The sequence below is a fragment of the Rhincodon typus genome, chromosome 1 (genome assembly GCF_021869965.1).
Source record: "Rhincodon typus isolate 14 chromosome 1, sRhiTyp1.1, whole genome shotgun sequence".
NCBI classification, from domain to species: Eukaryota; Metazoa; Chordata; class Chondrichthyes; order Orectolobiformes; family Rhincodontidae; genus Rhincodon; species Rhincodon typus.
In genome coordinates, this window is record NC_063332.1 from 105593083 (window position 1) to 105611420 (window position 18338).

Here is an 18338-nt window from a genome sequence, read left to right on the forward strand (position 1 = left end):
AAACAGAATAGTAAGGAAGATTTTACAAATATGGAACAGTATGGTAGGGTTACATGTCATGCGACATGATCCCAAGAGAAAGTTGGAGAAACTTGGCGTCACCACCAGCAGTGCCCAAGCCTCCCCAGGTATCATGGTTGAAACTGGTACCACCACAGGGAAATCTATTGTCAACTATCATCAATCTATGAAGGGGAGGCAATGGCCTACTGGTATTATGGCTAGACTGTTAATCCTGAGACCCAGATAACATTATGGGGAATTTGAATTCAATAAAATATCTGTTACTAAGAATCTAATGATAACCATGAACTATAAGACCATAAGACATAGAGCAGAAATTAGGCCATTCAGCCCATCAAAGCTGCTTGTCATTCAATTATGGCTGATAAGTTTCTCAACCCCATTCTCCTGCTTTTCCCCCCAACCCTTGATCCCCTTGACAATCAAAAACCTATCTATCTCCGTCTTAAATATACTCAATGACCTGGCCTCCACAGCCTTCTGTGGCAGTGAATTCCATAGATTCACCACTCTCTGGCTGAAGAAGTTTCCCCTTATCTCCGTTCTAAAAGGTCTTCCCTTTACTCTAAGGCTGTGCCGTCGGGTCCTAGTCTCTCCTACCAATGGAAACATCTTCCCAACATCCACTCTGTCCAGTCCATTCAGTATTCTGTAAGTTGCAATCAGATCCCCCCTCATCCTTCTAAACTCCATTGAGTACAGACCCGGAGTCCGCAGACATTCCCCATATATTAACCTTTTCATTCCTGGGACCATTCTCGTGAACCTCCTCTGAACCCACTCCAGGGCCAGTACGTCTTTCCTGAGATATGGGGCCCAAAACTGTGCACAATACTCCAAATGTGGCCTGACCAGCGCCTTATAGAGCCTCAGTAGTACATCCGTGCTTTTATATTCAAGTTCTCTCAAAATAAATGCCATTCCATGCATTTGCCTCACTAACTACTGACTCAACCTGCAAGTTTACCTTGAGCGAATCCTGGACTAGAACCCCAAGTCTCTTTGCACTTCAAACTTCTGAATTGTCTCCCCATTTAGAAAATAGTCCGTGCTTTTATTCTTTCTACCAAAGTGCATGACCTCACACTTTCCCATGCAATGCTGCATCTGCCACTTCTTTGCCCACTCTCCTAACCTGTCCAAATCCTCCTGCAGCCTCCCCACCTCCTCAATACTATCTGTCCGTCTACCTATCTTTGTATTGTCTGCAAACTTGGCCAGAATGCCCTCAGTTCCTTCATCTAGATCATTAATGTATAAAGTGAAAAGTTGTGGTCCCAACACTGAGCCTTTTGGAACACCACTTATCACCGGCAGCCATCCTGAGAAAGACCTTTTTAACCCCACTCTCTGCTTTCTGCCAGACAGCCAATCTTCTATCTATTGCCGATTGTTTGGAAAACCCATCTGGGTTCACTAGTGTCCTTTAGGGAAGGAAACTGCCATCCTTACCTGGTCTGGCCTACATATGACTCGGGACCTACAGCAATGTGGTTGACTCTGGACTGCCCTCTGGGCAATTAGGGATTGTTAATAAATGCTGCCTGGTCAGCGACGGCCTCTTCCCATGAATTAATTTAAAAAAGACTCGTCTGACCACATTTTTCAACCAAATGAAATCGAAATTCTCAGCCAAGGGCTTAATTTCTGCCCCACTACCAAAATGGACTACATTGGTCTCGTGGCAGACACAGAGGAATTCATGAGGCAAATGAGGCTCTGGAATTCTTCCACAAACCCCAAAATGTCAGCATGAGCCCAATGAGACAATGAACAAACCAGAACAATCGACAGAGATCCACAGTGCAGCCACCAAAGAAGAAAGAGTCGAATTGGACGCCTCTGGAAGGTTGCTGCCGTAGCTCGACATGTGTGCTCAAGCAGTCAGGAGATGCATTAATTCCAGATTCATCAGGTGCGCTCACAAGATAGCACAGAATGTCACCCAGGCACAACGCAATGCCAACCATGCTCCCAAGACCAACTGCAACATCATCATCAAACCAGACAAAGGAGGAGATATCTTCAGACAGAATAGAACGGACTACTGCCAAGAAGCATACCCGACAACTGAACAACCAGGAACACTACAGACAACTACCTGCCAATACGACCAAAGAACACACCCGTCAACTCAACAGACTGATCAAGACCTTTGATCCAGACCTTCTCGTCCCATGTACTTCTTGCATAGAAGAATTCTACTACCTTCCGAAGATACACAAAGCCAACATATTTGGACGTCCTATTGTATCAGGCATTGGGACCCTGTGTAAGAACATCTCTGATTATGTCGAGGGCTTCTTGAAACCCATTGTACGAGGAACTCCCAGCTTCTGTTGCAACACTACAGATTTCTTACAGAAACTCATGGACCAGTCGAACCAGGAACATGCCTTGTCACAACGGACATTTCGGCACTCCGCTCCAGCGTCCCCATGATGATGGCATCGCTGCAACAGCCTCAGTACTCAATACCACCAACTGCCAATTTCCTGACGCCATTCTACGTCCTCGACCACAACATCTTCACCTTCGACAACCAGCTCTTCATCCAGACACATGGAACCACAATGGGGACCAAATTTACACCCCAATATGCCAACATTTTCATGCACAAGTTTGAGCAAGACTTCTTTGCTGCACAGGACCGCCAACCAATGCTATACACCAGATAGGTCGACATTTTCTTCCTTTGGACTCATGGCGAGGAATCACTGAAATGACTACACAACGATATCAACAAGTTTCATCCCACCATCAAACTTACCATGAACTACTCTTCAGAATTAGTCTCTTTCTTGGATACATGCATCTCCATCAAGGACGGACACCTCAGTACCTACTGTACCACAAGCCCGTGGATAACCTCACGATACTGTACTCCTCTAGTTTCCACCCTAAACATGTTAAAGAAGTCATCCCTATGGATAAGCCCTACGCACACACAGGACTTGCTCAGATGAGGAGGAAAGCGACAAACACCTGAATATGCTGAAAGATGCCCTTATAAGAATGGGATACAATGCTCAACTCATCGGTTGCCAGTTTCAATGTGCTACAGCAAAAAACTGCAATGACCTCCTCAGAAAACAGTCACAGGACATGACCAATAGAGTACCTTTCGTCATCCAGTACTTCCCTGCAGCGGAGAAACTATGCCATGTTCTTCACAGCCTTCAACATGTCATCAATGATGACAAACATCTCTCCAAGATCTTCCCTATGCCTCCATTTCTCGCCCTCAGACATCCATGAAACCTTAAATAGACCATCCTTTGCAGCAAACAACCCAGTATTCAGGACAACAGCGACCACAACACCTCACAACCTTGCCACAGCAATCTCTGCAAGACATGTCAGATCATCGACCTGATGATCGCTACCATCACATATGGAACACTTCCCACCACATATACGGCAGGTACTAATGTGACTTGGCCAATGTTGTCTACTTCGTACGTTGCAGGCAGGAATGTCCAGAGGCATGGTATATTGGTGAGACCATGCAACCGCTACAACAGATGAATGAACACCACGCAACAATTGCCAGATAGGAATGTTCCCTCCCAGTTGGGGAGCACATCTGCAGTTGAGGAAATTCAGCCTCCAATCTTCAGGTAAGCGTCATCCAAGGCAGCCTTTGAGATACACAACAACGCAGAATTGCCAAGCAGAAACTGATAGCTAAGTTTTGTACTCAATGAAGATGGCCTCAACCATGATGTTGGGTTCATGTTGCACTACATGTAACCCCACCATACTGTTCCATATTTGTAAAATCTTCCTTACTGTTCTGTTTTGACACCATCACCTTGATAACTTGTTATGATCTCTCTACCTTAATTAGTTCGTGCAGTTTTGGATTTCTTGTTACTTTGGTTAGACCCTTGGCTTGTGACTCATACCTGTTATTCCAGCTACTTGGTTTGTCTCCAGCACTATCTTACCTTTAATTTTTTGTAATTATCCCTCTGCCTTAATTAATCGGGCCATAGGTCATCCCTTGCTATTCAGCTGTTGACACTTTACTCACACTGTCTGACACTTTTGATCACCTGCAGAGACTTGTTATTCAATCTGTCCACTCTCCACTCTCACCATTTGTAGATCTTTTGGTCTCTCTGCCTATAAATTCTATGCCTGTGTGCTTCTCTTCACTTCACCTGATGAAGGAGCAGCACTCCAAAGCTTGTGATTTCAAATAAACCTATTGGACGATAACCTGGTGTCATGTGACTTCTGACCTTGTCCACCCCAGTCCAACACCGGCAGCTCCACGTCATCTTGTCTTATAGACTGGCCTTGAGAGCAGCTGGAACTTATCTTGGGAGAAGCTGAATCAGTCTTACCTTCTTATCTATTTCAAATGATATTCTCCAGAAGACTTCCTGATCCTGTAAATGCATCATTGTACTCCTCCAGGATCTGTTACACAGTTAATGGTTTAGTGTGCTGTAAACACTTTTTTTCTTTATTTTGGCATGTGAGGATAACCAATCCAAGCGTTAGACTTATTTTGGCTGAGAGAGTGGCATTTGCTTGATTACTATGATCCAGAACTGTAGAGCTTTGTTTATGCCACTGCATGGGACTTGTAATCTGTCTTCTCAGTATATGTATGGTGCCATCACAAAACCTCCACCTTATTTCAAGGGCTTCAATTTTGGATTAATATGCTTTACATAAGTTTGTGACAGTAATGATGTTTTATGTCATGCCAGTGTCTGCCTGATTCTTTATGTTGACCTGATCATCATCTTCTGTAGTCATCATTCCAACAGCCAGAAACAATTTTATAACTTATCAATCCATATGAAACAACCTGTGGTATGGTATACAGCGATTAATCAGAATCTTCAGCTGCTAGCTCCCCAACAGCCATTTATGCTTCTTCTTGCTATACAGTTGTTTGCAAAATAATTCCACTTCTTACAGTGAGAACACTGCATTCCCCTAATTGGAGATGCTGCCTTCTCCTTTATGGATATCCTCCACTGTATTACTTCCTGCTCTTTGTCAATGATAGTTCAGCCCTTTGGGCCTGGACTGTCTATCCGCATATTCCAAGGCCTGGTCTGTTCTAGCATGAATATGCTGTAGCTGCTAGCTTACAATCTCAGTACTTCTGCACGTGTCAATTGCTTTCCTGAGAGTTAGTTTCTCTTCTCTCATGAAACGTGATCTCACTGTAGGATTTTTTATAACTAATATGGCTAACAGGGCATGGTGGCTCAGTGGTAGCACTGCTGCTTCACAGTGCCAGGGACCCTGGTGCAATTCCACCCTCAGGTGACTGTCTGTGTGGAGTTTGCATGTGTCTGCGTGAGTTTTTTTCTGGGTGCCCCAGTTTCCTCCCACAGTCCAGAGACGTGCAGGTTAGGTGGATTAGCCATGGGAAATGCCGACCTACAGGGATAGGGTAGGGGGGTGGGTCTGGGTGGGATATTCTTCAGATGGTCAATGTTGACCTGATGGGCCAAATGGCCTGCTTCCACACTGTAGGGATTCTATGATTGTCTGATTCTAATATAATCCTGTCTTAGATTGTCTTTCTGTTTCACAAAGTGTTCTGTTGGCTGAGCTGAGTAAGTCACACATTGCTCAATTGGCTGTTTTCTTTTCGCCTGGGCTTTAATATTGAACATGTACCGTTCATAAATTATGCTCACTTAGGATTCAAAGTAAAAGTATGCTTTCAAGACAATCAAAATTCCTGCAGTTTGTTTCTTATGTTTTTCAGAGAAATTTAGCATGGAATACACTTTGAAAGAAACAGTCTCTTCTGAACAGTGAGAGGAGTGTAGCTACTCTTAGCTGCTCTGGCTTGTTAAACAGATTTGTCACTATTTTGCAGTTTAGCCACGGTGTATGGAACAGCTGTCAGTTTTGATTAATTTCACCTTTCATTTTGACTGGAGCTAGGAGAGAAGTTTCAACCATTGTCCTTATCCAGTGTTTCAGCTGTGACCTCGTTCTTTGTTTTTTTCCAGTTTCTTTCAGCTGGTGTGTAGCAACTTTCCTAGTTGTGAACATTCCTGTCAGTAGCTCTATCTTTTTAGAGCTCTTCAACACTCAACTACGTTTTTGGTACTGTGTTCTGTGCCCACGAGGCAGCTGTCTGGTCTACACTGAAGGGCCTATGAAATGGCTACCTTCATTGTGTGTGGACCTCATGGTAGTGGTTGCATGATTATGACAGTCCAGGAAGTACATTTGTACATGATTGCAATTCAGTCCATGCACATCAGATATTGAATTTGGAAGTATTGTTGATAATACAAAGAACAGGGAGTGATCTCTCTCCCAGCATCTATTTTTGCACCTTGATAAATACAGTGTTTAATGTGTATAAATCATACATTTATTTTAAAACTGAAGGTTAGAGAAAGTGTAAAGGATTAAAATGAAGTAGAAGCTCAGAGAGAGTGAGAAATCTATAAAAGCAAATGGACAAGGACAAAAATGTGGACAAGGGATCAAAGTAGAGACAGCAGAAAGAAAGTCTAAGAGCCAGAGAGAGTAGAAAATGAACAAAATCAGAATTATGGAGTGATGGATGAGCAAGGACAGTTACAGAAGGGAAATGACGTTTTTCATATCCAGATTTAATAATCATAAATATTCCAACTTTCTATAAAACATTATATTTCTACATTTACTAAAGATTATTATCACTGAGAAACAGTTCAAAATTGCTTCACTATTTTCTGTTTTTTAGTGGAATTAGATTTGCAAGAATAACATCTTGAAATATGTTATTTGGGTTTAGATGGAAGAACAGCTGGAAAACCTGAAAACTGAATCGCAAAACCAAACTGAAGCTTTGCTTAAGCAACAAGAAGACCGGTAATTCTATTTAATGGTGTCCTATGAATTAAACTGTATTGTTATCTTGGTTTCCTGAATGGGGAGAAATTGAGTTCAAACACAATTGCTGTTTGAAACTTCTCCATACAGTTTACATTGTGAATGCAAATATTTGTATATTTTAAAACCACAAATTTTATCTATTTTCCCTTTTTAAGTTCCTCATACGATGCTGAAGTAGTATTGTTCTCCCAAATTGTACACATTTTTCTGTTTAACTGGGCATTAACTGAGTCACTTTTTTAAACACTCCCTCTTTCTTTCTTTGGGGAATAGACTAACCTTGGTTAAGCATTTTTCCCTATAATACAGGTTGGAAACCTCAGATGCAATCATATATAGTGCATTGGAATACTGATGTGCTGCTCCATTATAACAAGTGTATATTAACAATGGTTAAAAAGTTCCAACTTCTCTTTAGTATTACTTCCTTATTATATACAATGATTCTACTAATGATAAAGGAATGTAATGACTGAGATTCAGTATACAGCTTTAATTTCATGCGTTCACTATGTACTCAGTTCATTGGAATATTTAGTGCAGTTCATAGGCACAGGACCCCACAAAAGAAGCACTCGCATGAACCACAATTCATAACTTGTCTGCATCTGTTAGGAACAGGATAAGTGAATCAGAAGATTAATCTACTTACCTTATTTTCATGACGGGGCATGCCCTCTTCGAAGCTGCATTTAAGTACAATGATGCTCTACAACTTCTATTCGAGTAACATTCAGTAGAAAGTTTGTGTGCCAGGCAGTATCTTCTTAAGGTGCAGTCCCTATAAAAAGAATAAAAACAGAACTCAGCAGGTCTGGCATCATCTGTGAGGAGAGAAACAGAGTTAATGTTTTGAGCCCAATACGACGACTCTTCTTCAATAAGAAGGATGTTGCGGTGGACTGTCAAACACGACAGAGCGCTGGTAATTGTTCTGGCCACTCACAAAGCCATATTGAAGCAACAGAAAAGGGACACCAAGAATCACCCATGTCATCCTGAATGTGCTATTTCAGGAGTTAGGAACAGAGCTCCTGTTACTGGCAGCTAAGGAGAGTGGAGATTGGTGGGGAAAGAAGCCTGGCCGACTGACATGGGAAGAGAATGGGTTCAGGTACCGAGGGCTGTCAGTGTCCAGAAAATGATGACATGACCATGGCAGATGAAGATTACCTGCCACTCTTGGGTGGCCAAGATGCGTGAATGCTCCATTCCACTGTCAACTGGAATTTACAGCCCCCTGTAGAAGCTTTTAAAGATCGTAGGGTTGGACTGTGTTCAAAATGAGGTAAGTGGCCTCCAGTTGCTATCCTGTGTTCTCCTGATCTGTCTCCCATATTATGGAATAAGCGTTAGACAGCCTTCTCTGGTTCCCTTCGGCCTATTGAGTCCATTAACCCTGACTGATGAATTAGTAATGGGTTAAGGGCCTCATTCTACTCCAATACTATATTATGTAGAGCAAGAGAAAGCAGAGGCAAGGCAATAGGTCAACAGCTTTTAGCATGAGGATTTTTGTGGAGCTCGCAATGGGTAGGGTGGGGGTAAGTGGTAAATAACTCTTGTGGAGTCCTGTGCCTATTAACCTCCTGCTCCCACAAAATCGTAGGGCAAGTTTAATGCTCTCCCCCTGCTGCTCCACCCCCTCCATCACTGGGGTGTGTCAGCCATGTTATGTCTCATGATCATTATGTCATTATTCTTTTAAGAGACATGTTCATGATATCATCACTGTATCATAGCATGTGACCTGAGGGTACAAAGATCTCGTACTCCATCTTATATCACTTGAAGCATGCTCCTCTGTTTAATTTAACAGCTTAATATTAACACAGATACTTTTCTGCCTCAGAAATGATTGTTTGTATGCAAAAGTTAATTGTAATAAATATCTGAGATAACAAGGTGTGGAGCTGGATGAACACAGCAGGCCAAGCAGCATCAGAGGAGCAAGAAAGCTGACGTTTTGGGTTTAGACCCTTCTTCAGAAAATAAATATCTGTTGGATTTTTCAATACCATGGTATCCATGCCCAGTTTTATGTTATGGGACAGTACATAAGTATTACTGCATCACATAAAACATCCTGTCGGAGGAAACCTCTCACCAGCTGGTAGAAAGGAGATTGGTGGGGAGCTCTCTGGGGCAGGCCTACCTTCAGTTCCTCTGTGAAACAATTTTAGCTGCTCCCAATGTGACATCACTGTAGCAGGTTTCAGATGGGTGGGCTGACAAACAACTTTTTGCTCAAGGGTGTCAGGGAAAATGATGCCCCATAAAATCCAGCCCACATTTCTCACAGACTACAATGTACACCTCACCCACTGCTCAATATACCACACTTCCAACACTAGAAAATTTTTTTTCATTAACTACTAACCCTTATCGTGAAAGGTGCCATGAAACAGCAATTACGTTTGGAGTGACAATGAAAACTTTGATTTCATCCATTATGTAATAGTGCATTCGGATAATGTGGAACTACAAGCTGCTAAGACCCTCCAGAAGCGGGTTGAGATGAAAGTGGAGGAAGATAGCCTGAAAAAGAGTCATAGAATCCCTACAGTATGGAAACAGGTCAATTTGCCCAACAAGTCCACACCATCCCTCTGCAGAGCATCCCACCCAAACCCATTCTCCTGTAACCTTGCATTTCCCATGGCTAATTCACCTAATTTACACACCCCTGGACACTGCGGGCAATTTAGCATGGCCAATCCACCTAATCTGCAGGACGAAACTGGAGCACCCGGCAGAACCAGGGAGAATGCGCAAACTCCATACCAACAGTCATCCATGGCTGGCATTGAACCCAGGTCCCTGGTGCTGTGAGGCAGCAGTGCTAACCACTGAGCCACCATGCCACCCAAGCTGTGGCCTCACTCGATGTAATACTTGCAGCTTCCAACTCAGGTTCTGGCAGGACATGTACTTTAGAGTCTAGGTTAGAATCAGATTCTACATCTGATGAGTCACAAGACTAAATAGGCTGCAGTCACTTCCAGCTTTAGACTTTTTAGAGGACAGAGCATCACACCAATTCTGCTGCAGAGATCTTGAAGGAGGACCTCCTTGGGGCAGACTGTAGAAAACATTGATCAACATATTCAATGAGATTCTTGCAGCATTGGTAAATCTGCCAGAGAGCCTCCTGTCAATGAGTGTGGAGGGGGCCTGCTCTAATTTGATTCAGGGCATTCCACAGTGTTTGGAACCGATAATTTGCAACATGGAAGTGGTGGGCATCTCCATGGAGCGTCTGCTGGCTGGTGTGTGAGCTTCAACTGTAATGTGGACAAAGTTCTACAGGTTTTATCAGTGCTGTCGTCAGAATCAAGGGACCTGGCTGCTGACATCAGACTCCATCTGATGCCATCCACTGCATGGTCAGTGCAGGCAAAATCATGATTTATTGACCTGGTGAAAGTGGCTTCTTAAACTACTGTAGTCTGAGTGATGTTGGTACACCCAGAATGAGGTTAGGGAGGGAGTTCCAGTGTTTTGATCCAGTGATCCAGTGACAATACATGAATGACAATATAATTCCAAGTCAGAATGTTGTGTGAATTGAAGATTTCTTTGTTCTTGCTCTTTACTCCAATATTTTTTGGATAAAGGCCAACATGCCAATCACTTTCCTAATTGCTTGCTTACCTACATACTAATTTACTACCCTCCTGTATGAGTACAGACAAGTCTCCCTGCTGATTAGTATTTAAAATGTTTATACCTTTTAAGAAATAATTTTTGCTTTTCTATTCTTACCAGAGTGAACGAACTTGCACTTTCACACGTTATATTTCATCTGCCTCCTTGTTGCTCTTGTCCACACTCTCTTTGCTCCCTCTTTGTGTCCTCATAGCTTACTTTCTCAGCTAGCATTGTATCACCCACAAACTTAGACAAATAGGGCAGATTTTCTGCTGGCCGGATAGTCATAATGCCAGTGTAGATGGGAGTTGTGCACACAGACCCTGTGGAATCCCTATTGTAGCAGACTCTGAAGGAATTGCTCAGGAAACTTTGCTCTTGGAAATTCCTCTACACCTGGAACCCTCTGAAAATCTTCTTAAATATCTGAAATTTTGTATGGTTCCAATCAAAGTAAGTGAAGTTGTTACTCAGCAAAGGTTGGGCTATTAAATACTTAGTCTAGCTCCTGAGTAACTATTAAAGAAGTCCATACTTACCTCATACACACCCAACAATGCCACCCTCCCAGACACACACACACACACACTAATCCAAAGCACCCAACCCTTAATCTATCCTCCACTGGACCCAATTGTTCCAACCTACCTTAATCACTTACCTGTCCTTGCTACCCTTCACCCTTTCACTTTTCCCAACCGAGCTGGTACAAGACGACATCCCCATCTGGCATTGTGCCTTCCCAGAACCCTAAAATCACACTTGCCTTACATGCATACCCTTTGATGGCATCTCTTAAAGTGGCTGCCAGGACCTTTAAATTTCAAAATACAGTGACTGACTGCTCTGAAAAGGTATCATCGTTTGCCTTCCTCTAACAGGATGCACTACAAAGGAACAGACAGAAGGGAAGTACAGCATTTCTGAAGGAGTCCTTTGAAAACCCAAGTATACCACAGCTACTGAGTCCATTTCACTATTTCAAAAAACATAAATTAATTTGTCACAGTTTTCATTTGTATATCTTTGCGTGTGTGTGTGTGCGCGCGCGCGTGTGCACACGCGCGCTTGTGTAGAGACAGTGTGTGAGAATGCAAGATCAGAATATTATCTAAATGGCCCATGTATTCAGAATGGCATGAAGATTATAGGTTTTAATTCCCGTTCTGTCTGAGTTAGACTTGAGGCCTCCATCCTCACCCTGCCTTGCGGTAAAATTACAGCATAAGCTGTGATTCACCAAATCTTTAATAATTCAGGATGCTACCTGGAGAAGAAAAGTAGTAGATTTACAGCATTTTCCCCAAACTAATGCCAAGCATACTGAAAATACTCCAAATTCTTTCTTTCTGATCTTGTGATTTAAGAATCTGTATTCCTGCAGTAACGTGATGTAAAGAATGCACCCTTCCTTACATCAGCAACGTTTCTGTATAAGTTGAATTTGTAATGAACAAAGAAGAGTACAGCACAGCAACAGGCTGTTTGACTAACCAAGACTGCATTGATACATGATGCCTTTCTAAACTTAAAAACCTCTTGCCTCTATGCAGCCCGTATCCCTGACAATTCATATATCTACCAACATGCCTCTTGAACGTTGCTATTGTATCTGCCTCAACCACCTCCTCTGGCAGTGTATTCCAAACACTTACCACCCTCCGTGAAAAAAAATTCCTGCCTCTCATATTTCCTTTAAACTTTCCCCTTTCAACTTAAACCTATTTCCCCGAGCAATTGATATTTCTCCCCTGGAAAAAATACTCCGACTTTCTTTTCTATCCATGCCTCTCATAATTTTGTAAACTTCTACCAAGTCACCCCCTCATCCTTCAATGTTCAAGCAAAAACAAACCAAGTTTGACTAATGTCTCCTCATAGCTAATGCCCTCCAAACCAGGCAACATCCTGGTTAACCTTTTCTGTGCCTTGTTCAAAGTCTCCGCAGCCTGTGTGGTGACCAGAACTCGAAATGTAGCCTAACTAAACCTCTGTACAGTTGCAACATGACTTACCAATTTTTATACTCAATGCCTTGACTGATGAAGGAAAGCATGCCATATGCCCTCTTTACAACCTTATCCACTTGTGTTGCCATCTTTGGGGAACTGAGGACCTGTATGCTTAGATCCCTGTGTATCTTGATGCTGCTAAGGGTTCTGCCATTGACTGTGTATTTCCCCCCTGTATTAGGTCTTCCAAAATGCATCACCTTGCATTTGTATAGATTAAGGTCTACCTGCCAATTCTCCACCCAAGTCCCTAGTTACCTTTATCTTCCTTTAACCTCTGGCAATCCTCCTCACTGTCTGCAGTTCCTCCAATGTTATATCATCTGCAAAACTATTAATCAGCCCGCCTTCATTCTCCGTAAAATAATTTATATATCTATATATTACAAGCAACAGGGGTCCCTGCAGAACACTACTGGTCACAGGTGCCCAGTAGAAAAACACCCTTCTATCTCTGGTCTCTGTCTTCTATGACAAAGCCGGTTCTGTATCCATCTTACCAGTTCACCGTGGATCCCACATAATGTCACTTTATATATCAGCCAGGCTTGAGAGATCTTGTCAAAGGCCTTGCTAAAGTCCATGTTGACAACATTAACCAACTTGCCCTTAATCATCTTTGGCACTTCCTCAAAAATTTCAATCAAGTTTGTGATGCATGACCTTCCCCGTACAAAGCCATGCTGCCTAAAGTAAGTGCATATTTTTCCAAATTCAAGTAAATCTTATCCCTAAGAATCTTCTCCAATAATTTCCCTACCACTGACATAAGGCTCACCAGCCTGTAGTTTCCTGGATTATCCCTATTACCATTCTTAAACAAAGGAACAATTTTAGCTCATTTTTGGTCCTCAGGGACCTCTCCAATAACTAAAAAGGATATAAAGATGTCGTATAAGACCCCAGCAACTTGTCTACCTTAAAGATTTTCAAAACACTCCTTACCTTAATGGGTGACATGGTAGCTCAGTGGATAGCACTGCTGCCACACAGTACCAGGGACCTAGTTTCAATTCTACCCTCAGCCAACTGTCTGTGCGGAGTTTGTGCATTATCCCCAAGACTGCATGGATTTCCTCCAGTTTCCTCCCAAAGTCTAAAGATGTGCAGGTTAGGTGGCTTGGCCATGGGAAATACAGAGGTAGGGTGGATCCGGGTGGGATGCTGTTTAGAGGGTTGATATGGTCTCAGGCCAAATCACTTGCTGCCATGCTGTAGGGATTCTATCCCCCCTTTTTATATTGACATGCCCTAAAATATCAACATGCAGCTCCCAAGACTCTCAATCCACCATGTCTTTCTCCTTTGTGAATACCAATGCAAAGTATTCGTTAAGGTTCTCACCCACTTTCTCTGGGTCCATGCATAAATTCCCTCCTTTGTCTTTGAGTGGATCTACACTTTCCCTGGCTATTCTCTTGCTCTTTATATATGTATAAAACACCTGTTTGCCAAGAACATTTCATGGGGTCCTGTAGCCCTCCTTGAAATAACTCCACAGAGGCCGGTATCCCGTTACCAAGTCACCCTTTATTTACACGTCCATAGTACTTGACACTGGCCTGGCTTTCTTAGAGCCAGCTCTCAGAGTGAACAGAGCTTCTGAGACTCCTGTTTATATCTGTCAACCAGGACTCCCTGATTGGATCAGATTAACAGCCTCAATCAAGGAAATTATATTCTATGAGGTTGACCTGTCTGACTTTGTTACAGTCACTACACTCCTAATGCCATGTTTAGGTTCTTCCTGCTTTCTTTATATTTTTGAGGCCTCTATCTGTCTTCACTTTTCTAAACCTTGCAAATGCCTCCTTTTTCTTTTTTGACTAAGCTCACAATTTCTCTTGTCAACCAAGGTTCCTGAATCTTTCCATCGTATCTTTCATTTTCTCAGGAACAAGCTGATTCTGAACTCTAATGAACTGGCCTTTAAAAGATTCCCACAAAGTAGATATAGATTTACCCTCAAACAGCTGCCCCCAATCTACATTTCCCAGTTCTTGTCAAATATTGTGGTAGTTAACTTCTCCCCAATTTAATACTTTCACCTGAGGACTATTCTTAACAATTCAGTTTAAGTTCCTGTCATCTTTTCCACAAATCATATTTCTCTACACTAGAAAGAAAAACCTTCTAATAGCTTGGTTATTTCTTATAGTTTCAACAATTTAATTAGTTTGAGCAAGTGCATTTAAATAAATGCTTGAAAATGTTTTTGTTTAGTTTCATACATGTTATTGATAATTTGGCTAGATATAATTCTCTTCAAGGCTGGTTTGGAGGGATGGGTCACTGTTTGGGTGAGAGTTGTAGGGTGGGAACCCTGCCTTTTTGCCTCCTGATCAAACGCAAGGATTGAGGGTGGCCATCTCACTAGAAGACAGTTGAGGTCCTTAGTAAATCATTTAAACTGTTCTGAACTCTGTTCTTCCAAGACCCCAACTGCCCACACTCACCTCTATCCAGGGATCCATCAATATTTCCTCTTGCATGCAGCGGTGTTATACCAGCGATGGCAATTGAACCCGATGGTGCTGCCAGTATTGGAGAGCTCCTGACCTCTGATTGGCAGGCAGCCCTCATGGAGAGATTTCCATTCTACTGAAGGCTTAATCAAATGTGAGGCCTGATGCTGTCCAGGGAAGTGTCTGATTACCCACTAATTTTGTCAGATTTCCTGGAGAGAACTGATGCAAAACTCTTGCTGGTTCTCCAACGAGAGGGAGAGACCCCCACTGCACTCATTAAATTCCACCCTTTATTCTGGAGAACAATGACTACATTCTTAAGTCAAGGTGTGTGTCATTAGTGTGACATCTGCTGACCATTGTGACTGCATCAAAGTTGCTGATAACCTTAGAGATCACTTTTTAAAAATAATTACAGCCACAAATGTGGTGTACATTGCTTTTGTATGTTGAGCAGTGCATTTAGTACTAAGCTTGTTTTAAGATTCCTAAAGGACTTGTTGGGGAGGGTTAAAGTGGTGTAAAGTGATCCTAAAACGTATTAGGATGTTGGGGATTCTGTATACTTGTTTACCTCTTCTAGCTGAGGTTTTCTGTACTGGAGTTGCTTTTAATGGAGCCCAAAAAAGCAAACTCGAACCTCAGAGAAACAGTTGTTTGTGATGGTTGCATGAAGCTTCCCCCTCAAAGCATTTTTCAAATAAGTTAGCAACTGTCCACTTAGTTGGTCTTTGGCCATGGCCCTGATTTATGTGAAGGAGTGATTGGAGTGGAGAAAGAGGAAATTGCTTCCAATAGTGAGTTGTTCACTTGCCACTATATCAACAGCACTGACTGATACTTGCTTGTCTATTTAATTTGACACATGACCCAACATGAGACAGTGAAGATTTATTGCCTTTTGGATATACCCAAGACTTTAATGATTTATTTTAGGATAAATTATAGTTTAGATAGCCATTGCGTTTGGGAATATACAAATTGAATATAACATATGGTTGAGGTATATCATTCCCACATGACAGTCATACTTGCTGTTACCTATTCACGTTGTGAATACTACCAATGGCAAGGGAAGAACAGATATATCACACTAAAATATAATTTAGACTTTTCTGTTTCACCTTTTCCACACTGAATTCCACCAAAATAATGTAATTAAAATAATATGTCCACTTTCCTCAGTAATTAATAAATAATGAATGAGTCTGCCTGTTATACCACTCTTTACCTGTCAATGACCAACTCTCTTATTGAAAAGTAAAGCAAGACCCCCAGACAATCTGCCTTGCTTACAGAATCAATATAATGTATTTTAATTTATGCACAAAATATTTAATGTTACTCCCAATAGCATGTCTTAGATATTGAGCGAGGAGCAATGACAAAAGTCACTCAAGGGGTATAGTACTGTGAGTACAGGCTGGTAAATCCATCTTGTTTGGATCGTGCTGGTGAACCTTATTTGGTAACCTTAAACCTCCTAAGCATTGAAGATGACTTTGTTTCGTTCAGATTGAAGATAGATGTGGGGTTGCAAAGTCAGCCAGTTGAGTTGTACCTAGAATTACATTTGGTGAAATCATTCAGTATTTCCAACTTCTCATAAGAGAAATTCTTCTGTCGAGAGAGACTGAAAGATAGAGAAACCTGAAATTTATGAAGATGCCTGACTGTGAAGCAAAGACATCCTGAGCTGCATCATCCACCACCACCACCAGCAATGAGGTCATCAATTGTGGATTGTTGCAGTAGCTTAGCAGTTTGTGAAACAACATAGCAAACCAGCTGTCCCTGACAATGACATGAGGTTAGTTAATGTCATTAGTTTGAGCCACTTGGTAAATATATTTATCTCATTTTACAAGTGACATGGGCACGTATAGTTTTAGAAAAGGCACCCCAATTTTTAAATGATTTCTTCTTTTCTACATCCTTTTGAAGAAATCCTCAGAATTCGGGGTCTAAGTTCAGACAGTGAATCTATTACCATGGAAGTTTTGGCTTCAGAGGTACAGTTGAATTGTTTTTCAAACTGTGGTGAAATGTGCAATGATGTTGCACAGGGTTTGGTATTGAGACCACTGCTCTCTTAGATATGTAATAATAACCTGCATTTAGGCATACATGACATCATTTCAAAGTCTGTAGATGACACAAAATGTAGTAATATGATAAACTGTGAGCAGAATATTAACAAATGGCAAGAAGATGTAGGAAGTAATCTAATGGGTAAACAAATGACAGGTGAAATTTAATGCAAATGTGTATAAAGTGATTCAAACTAGGGGAAAAAAAATGAGGATTTTTAAGCATTCATTCATGGGAAATAGACAATGCTGCTGGACCAGCATTAATTGCCCAGCCCTGTTGCCCTTGAGGGAGTGTTGGTGCAGGAGAGGCATAATAAACTCGGGTACAATTCAAAGAAGGAACAGGGACAGAGAGATCTTCAGGTGGAGTGATAGACCAAATTGAGAATGCTATTTTAAAATGCATGTGGACCCTTAGCTTCTCAAATAGAGAAATTAGTATACAAAAACAACAATATGGTGCTGAACCTTTCCTAAACATTATTCAGGTCACCATCTGTAGCAAAGTCGCCATAGTCCTATCAGCCCATAGTGCTACTGTCTCATTGGAGAGATTCAACTGGTGGTGGTTTAATCTGAGTCATCAGGCAAGGGGAGAGGTTGAGAAGGAGAGTCCTTCATGGTAATCTCAGCTGGTGTAGGAATTGGATCCACACTGTTGGTGTTACTCTGCATCACAAAACAGTCATTAAGCCAACCAAACTACTTGACCCCCATCCGGAGTACTATGGCTAATTAGGATGGATGTCAATGTCTTAAGCATAGCAGAGAGAATTTGATGAGAATGGCACCAGTGTGAAGTACTTCATTTATGTAAGGACTAAACTGGGTTTGTACTTGTAAGAGCAGAGAAGATTAGGAGATTTGAAAGAGGAGTTCAAAATCCTGAAGGGTTTTAATAGGCTAAGTGTGAAGAAACTATTTACCGTGGCAGAGGGCCATTGCTCACAGATTTAAGGTTAAAGAACCAGTGATGATGTGAGGAAAAAAGATTTTACAAAGCAAATTGTATTCACTGTGTGAAAGGGTATTGTTAGCAAATTCAAAACTAATTTTCAACAGGGCATTGAATAAATAATTAGAGGAAAAGTGTGGAGGACGATTGGAAAATGCAGGAGCGTGGGACTAATTAATTAGCTATTTCTAAGAGTTGGTGCAAGCATTATGACCTGAATGTCCTCCTCCTTTGCTCTTCCTGCTCTATCAGTGCTCATCTG

General features: G+C 41.8%; 1 protein-coding gene across 1 annotated transcript in view; it reads left to right on the forward strand.

Moving 5' to 3' along the window:
- Window positions 1–18338, forward strand: part of LOC109917776 (coiled-coil domain-containing protein 158) — a 162845-nt gene that overhangs the window by 56638 nt on the left and 87869 nt on the right. Inside the window, exon 6 of the mRNA XM_048603980.1 lies at window positions 6797–6873. Within this exon, the coding sequence (XP_048459937.1) occupies window positions 6797–6873 (77 nt within the window). The remainder of the gene's footprint in view (window positions 1–6796; window positions 6874–18338) is intronic.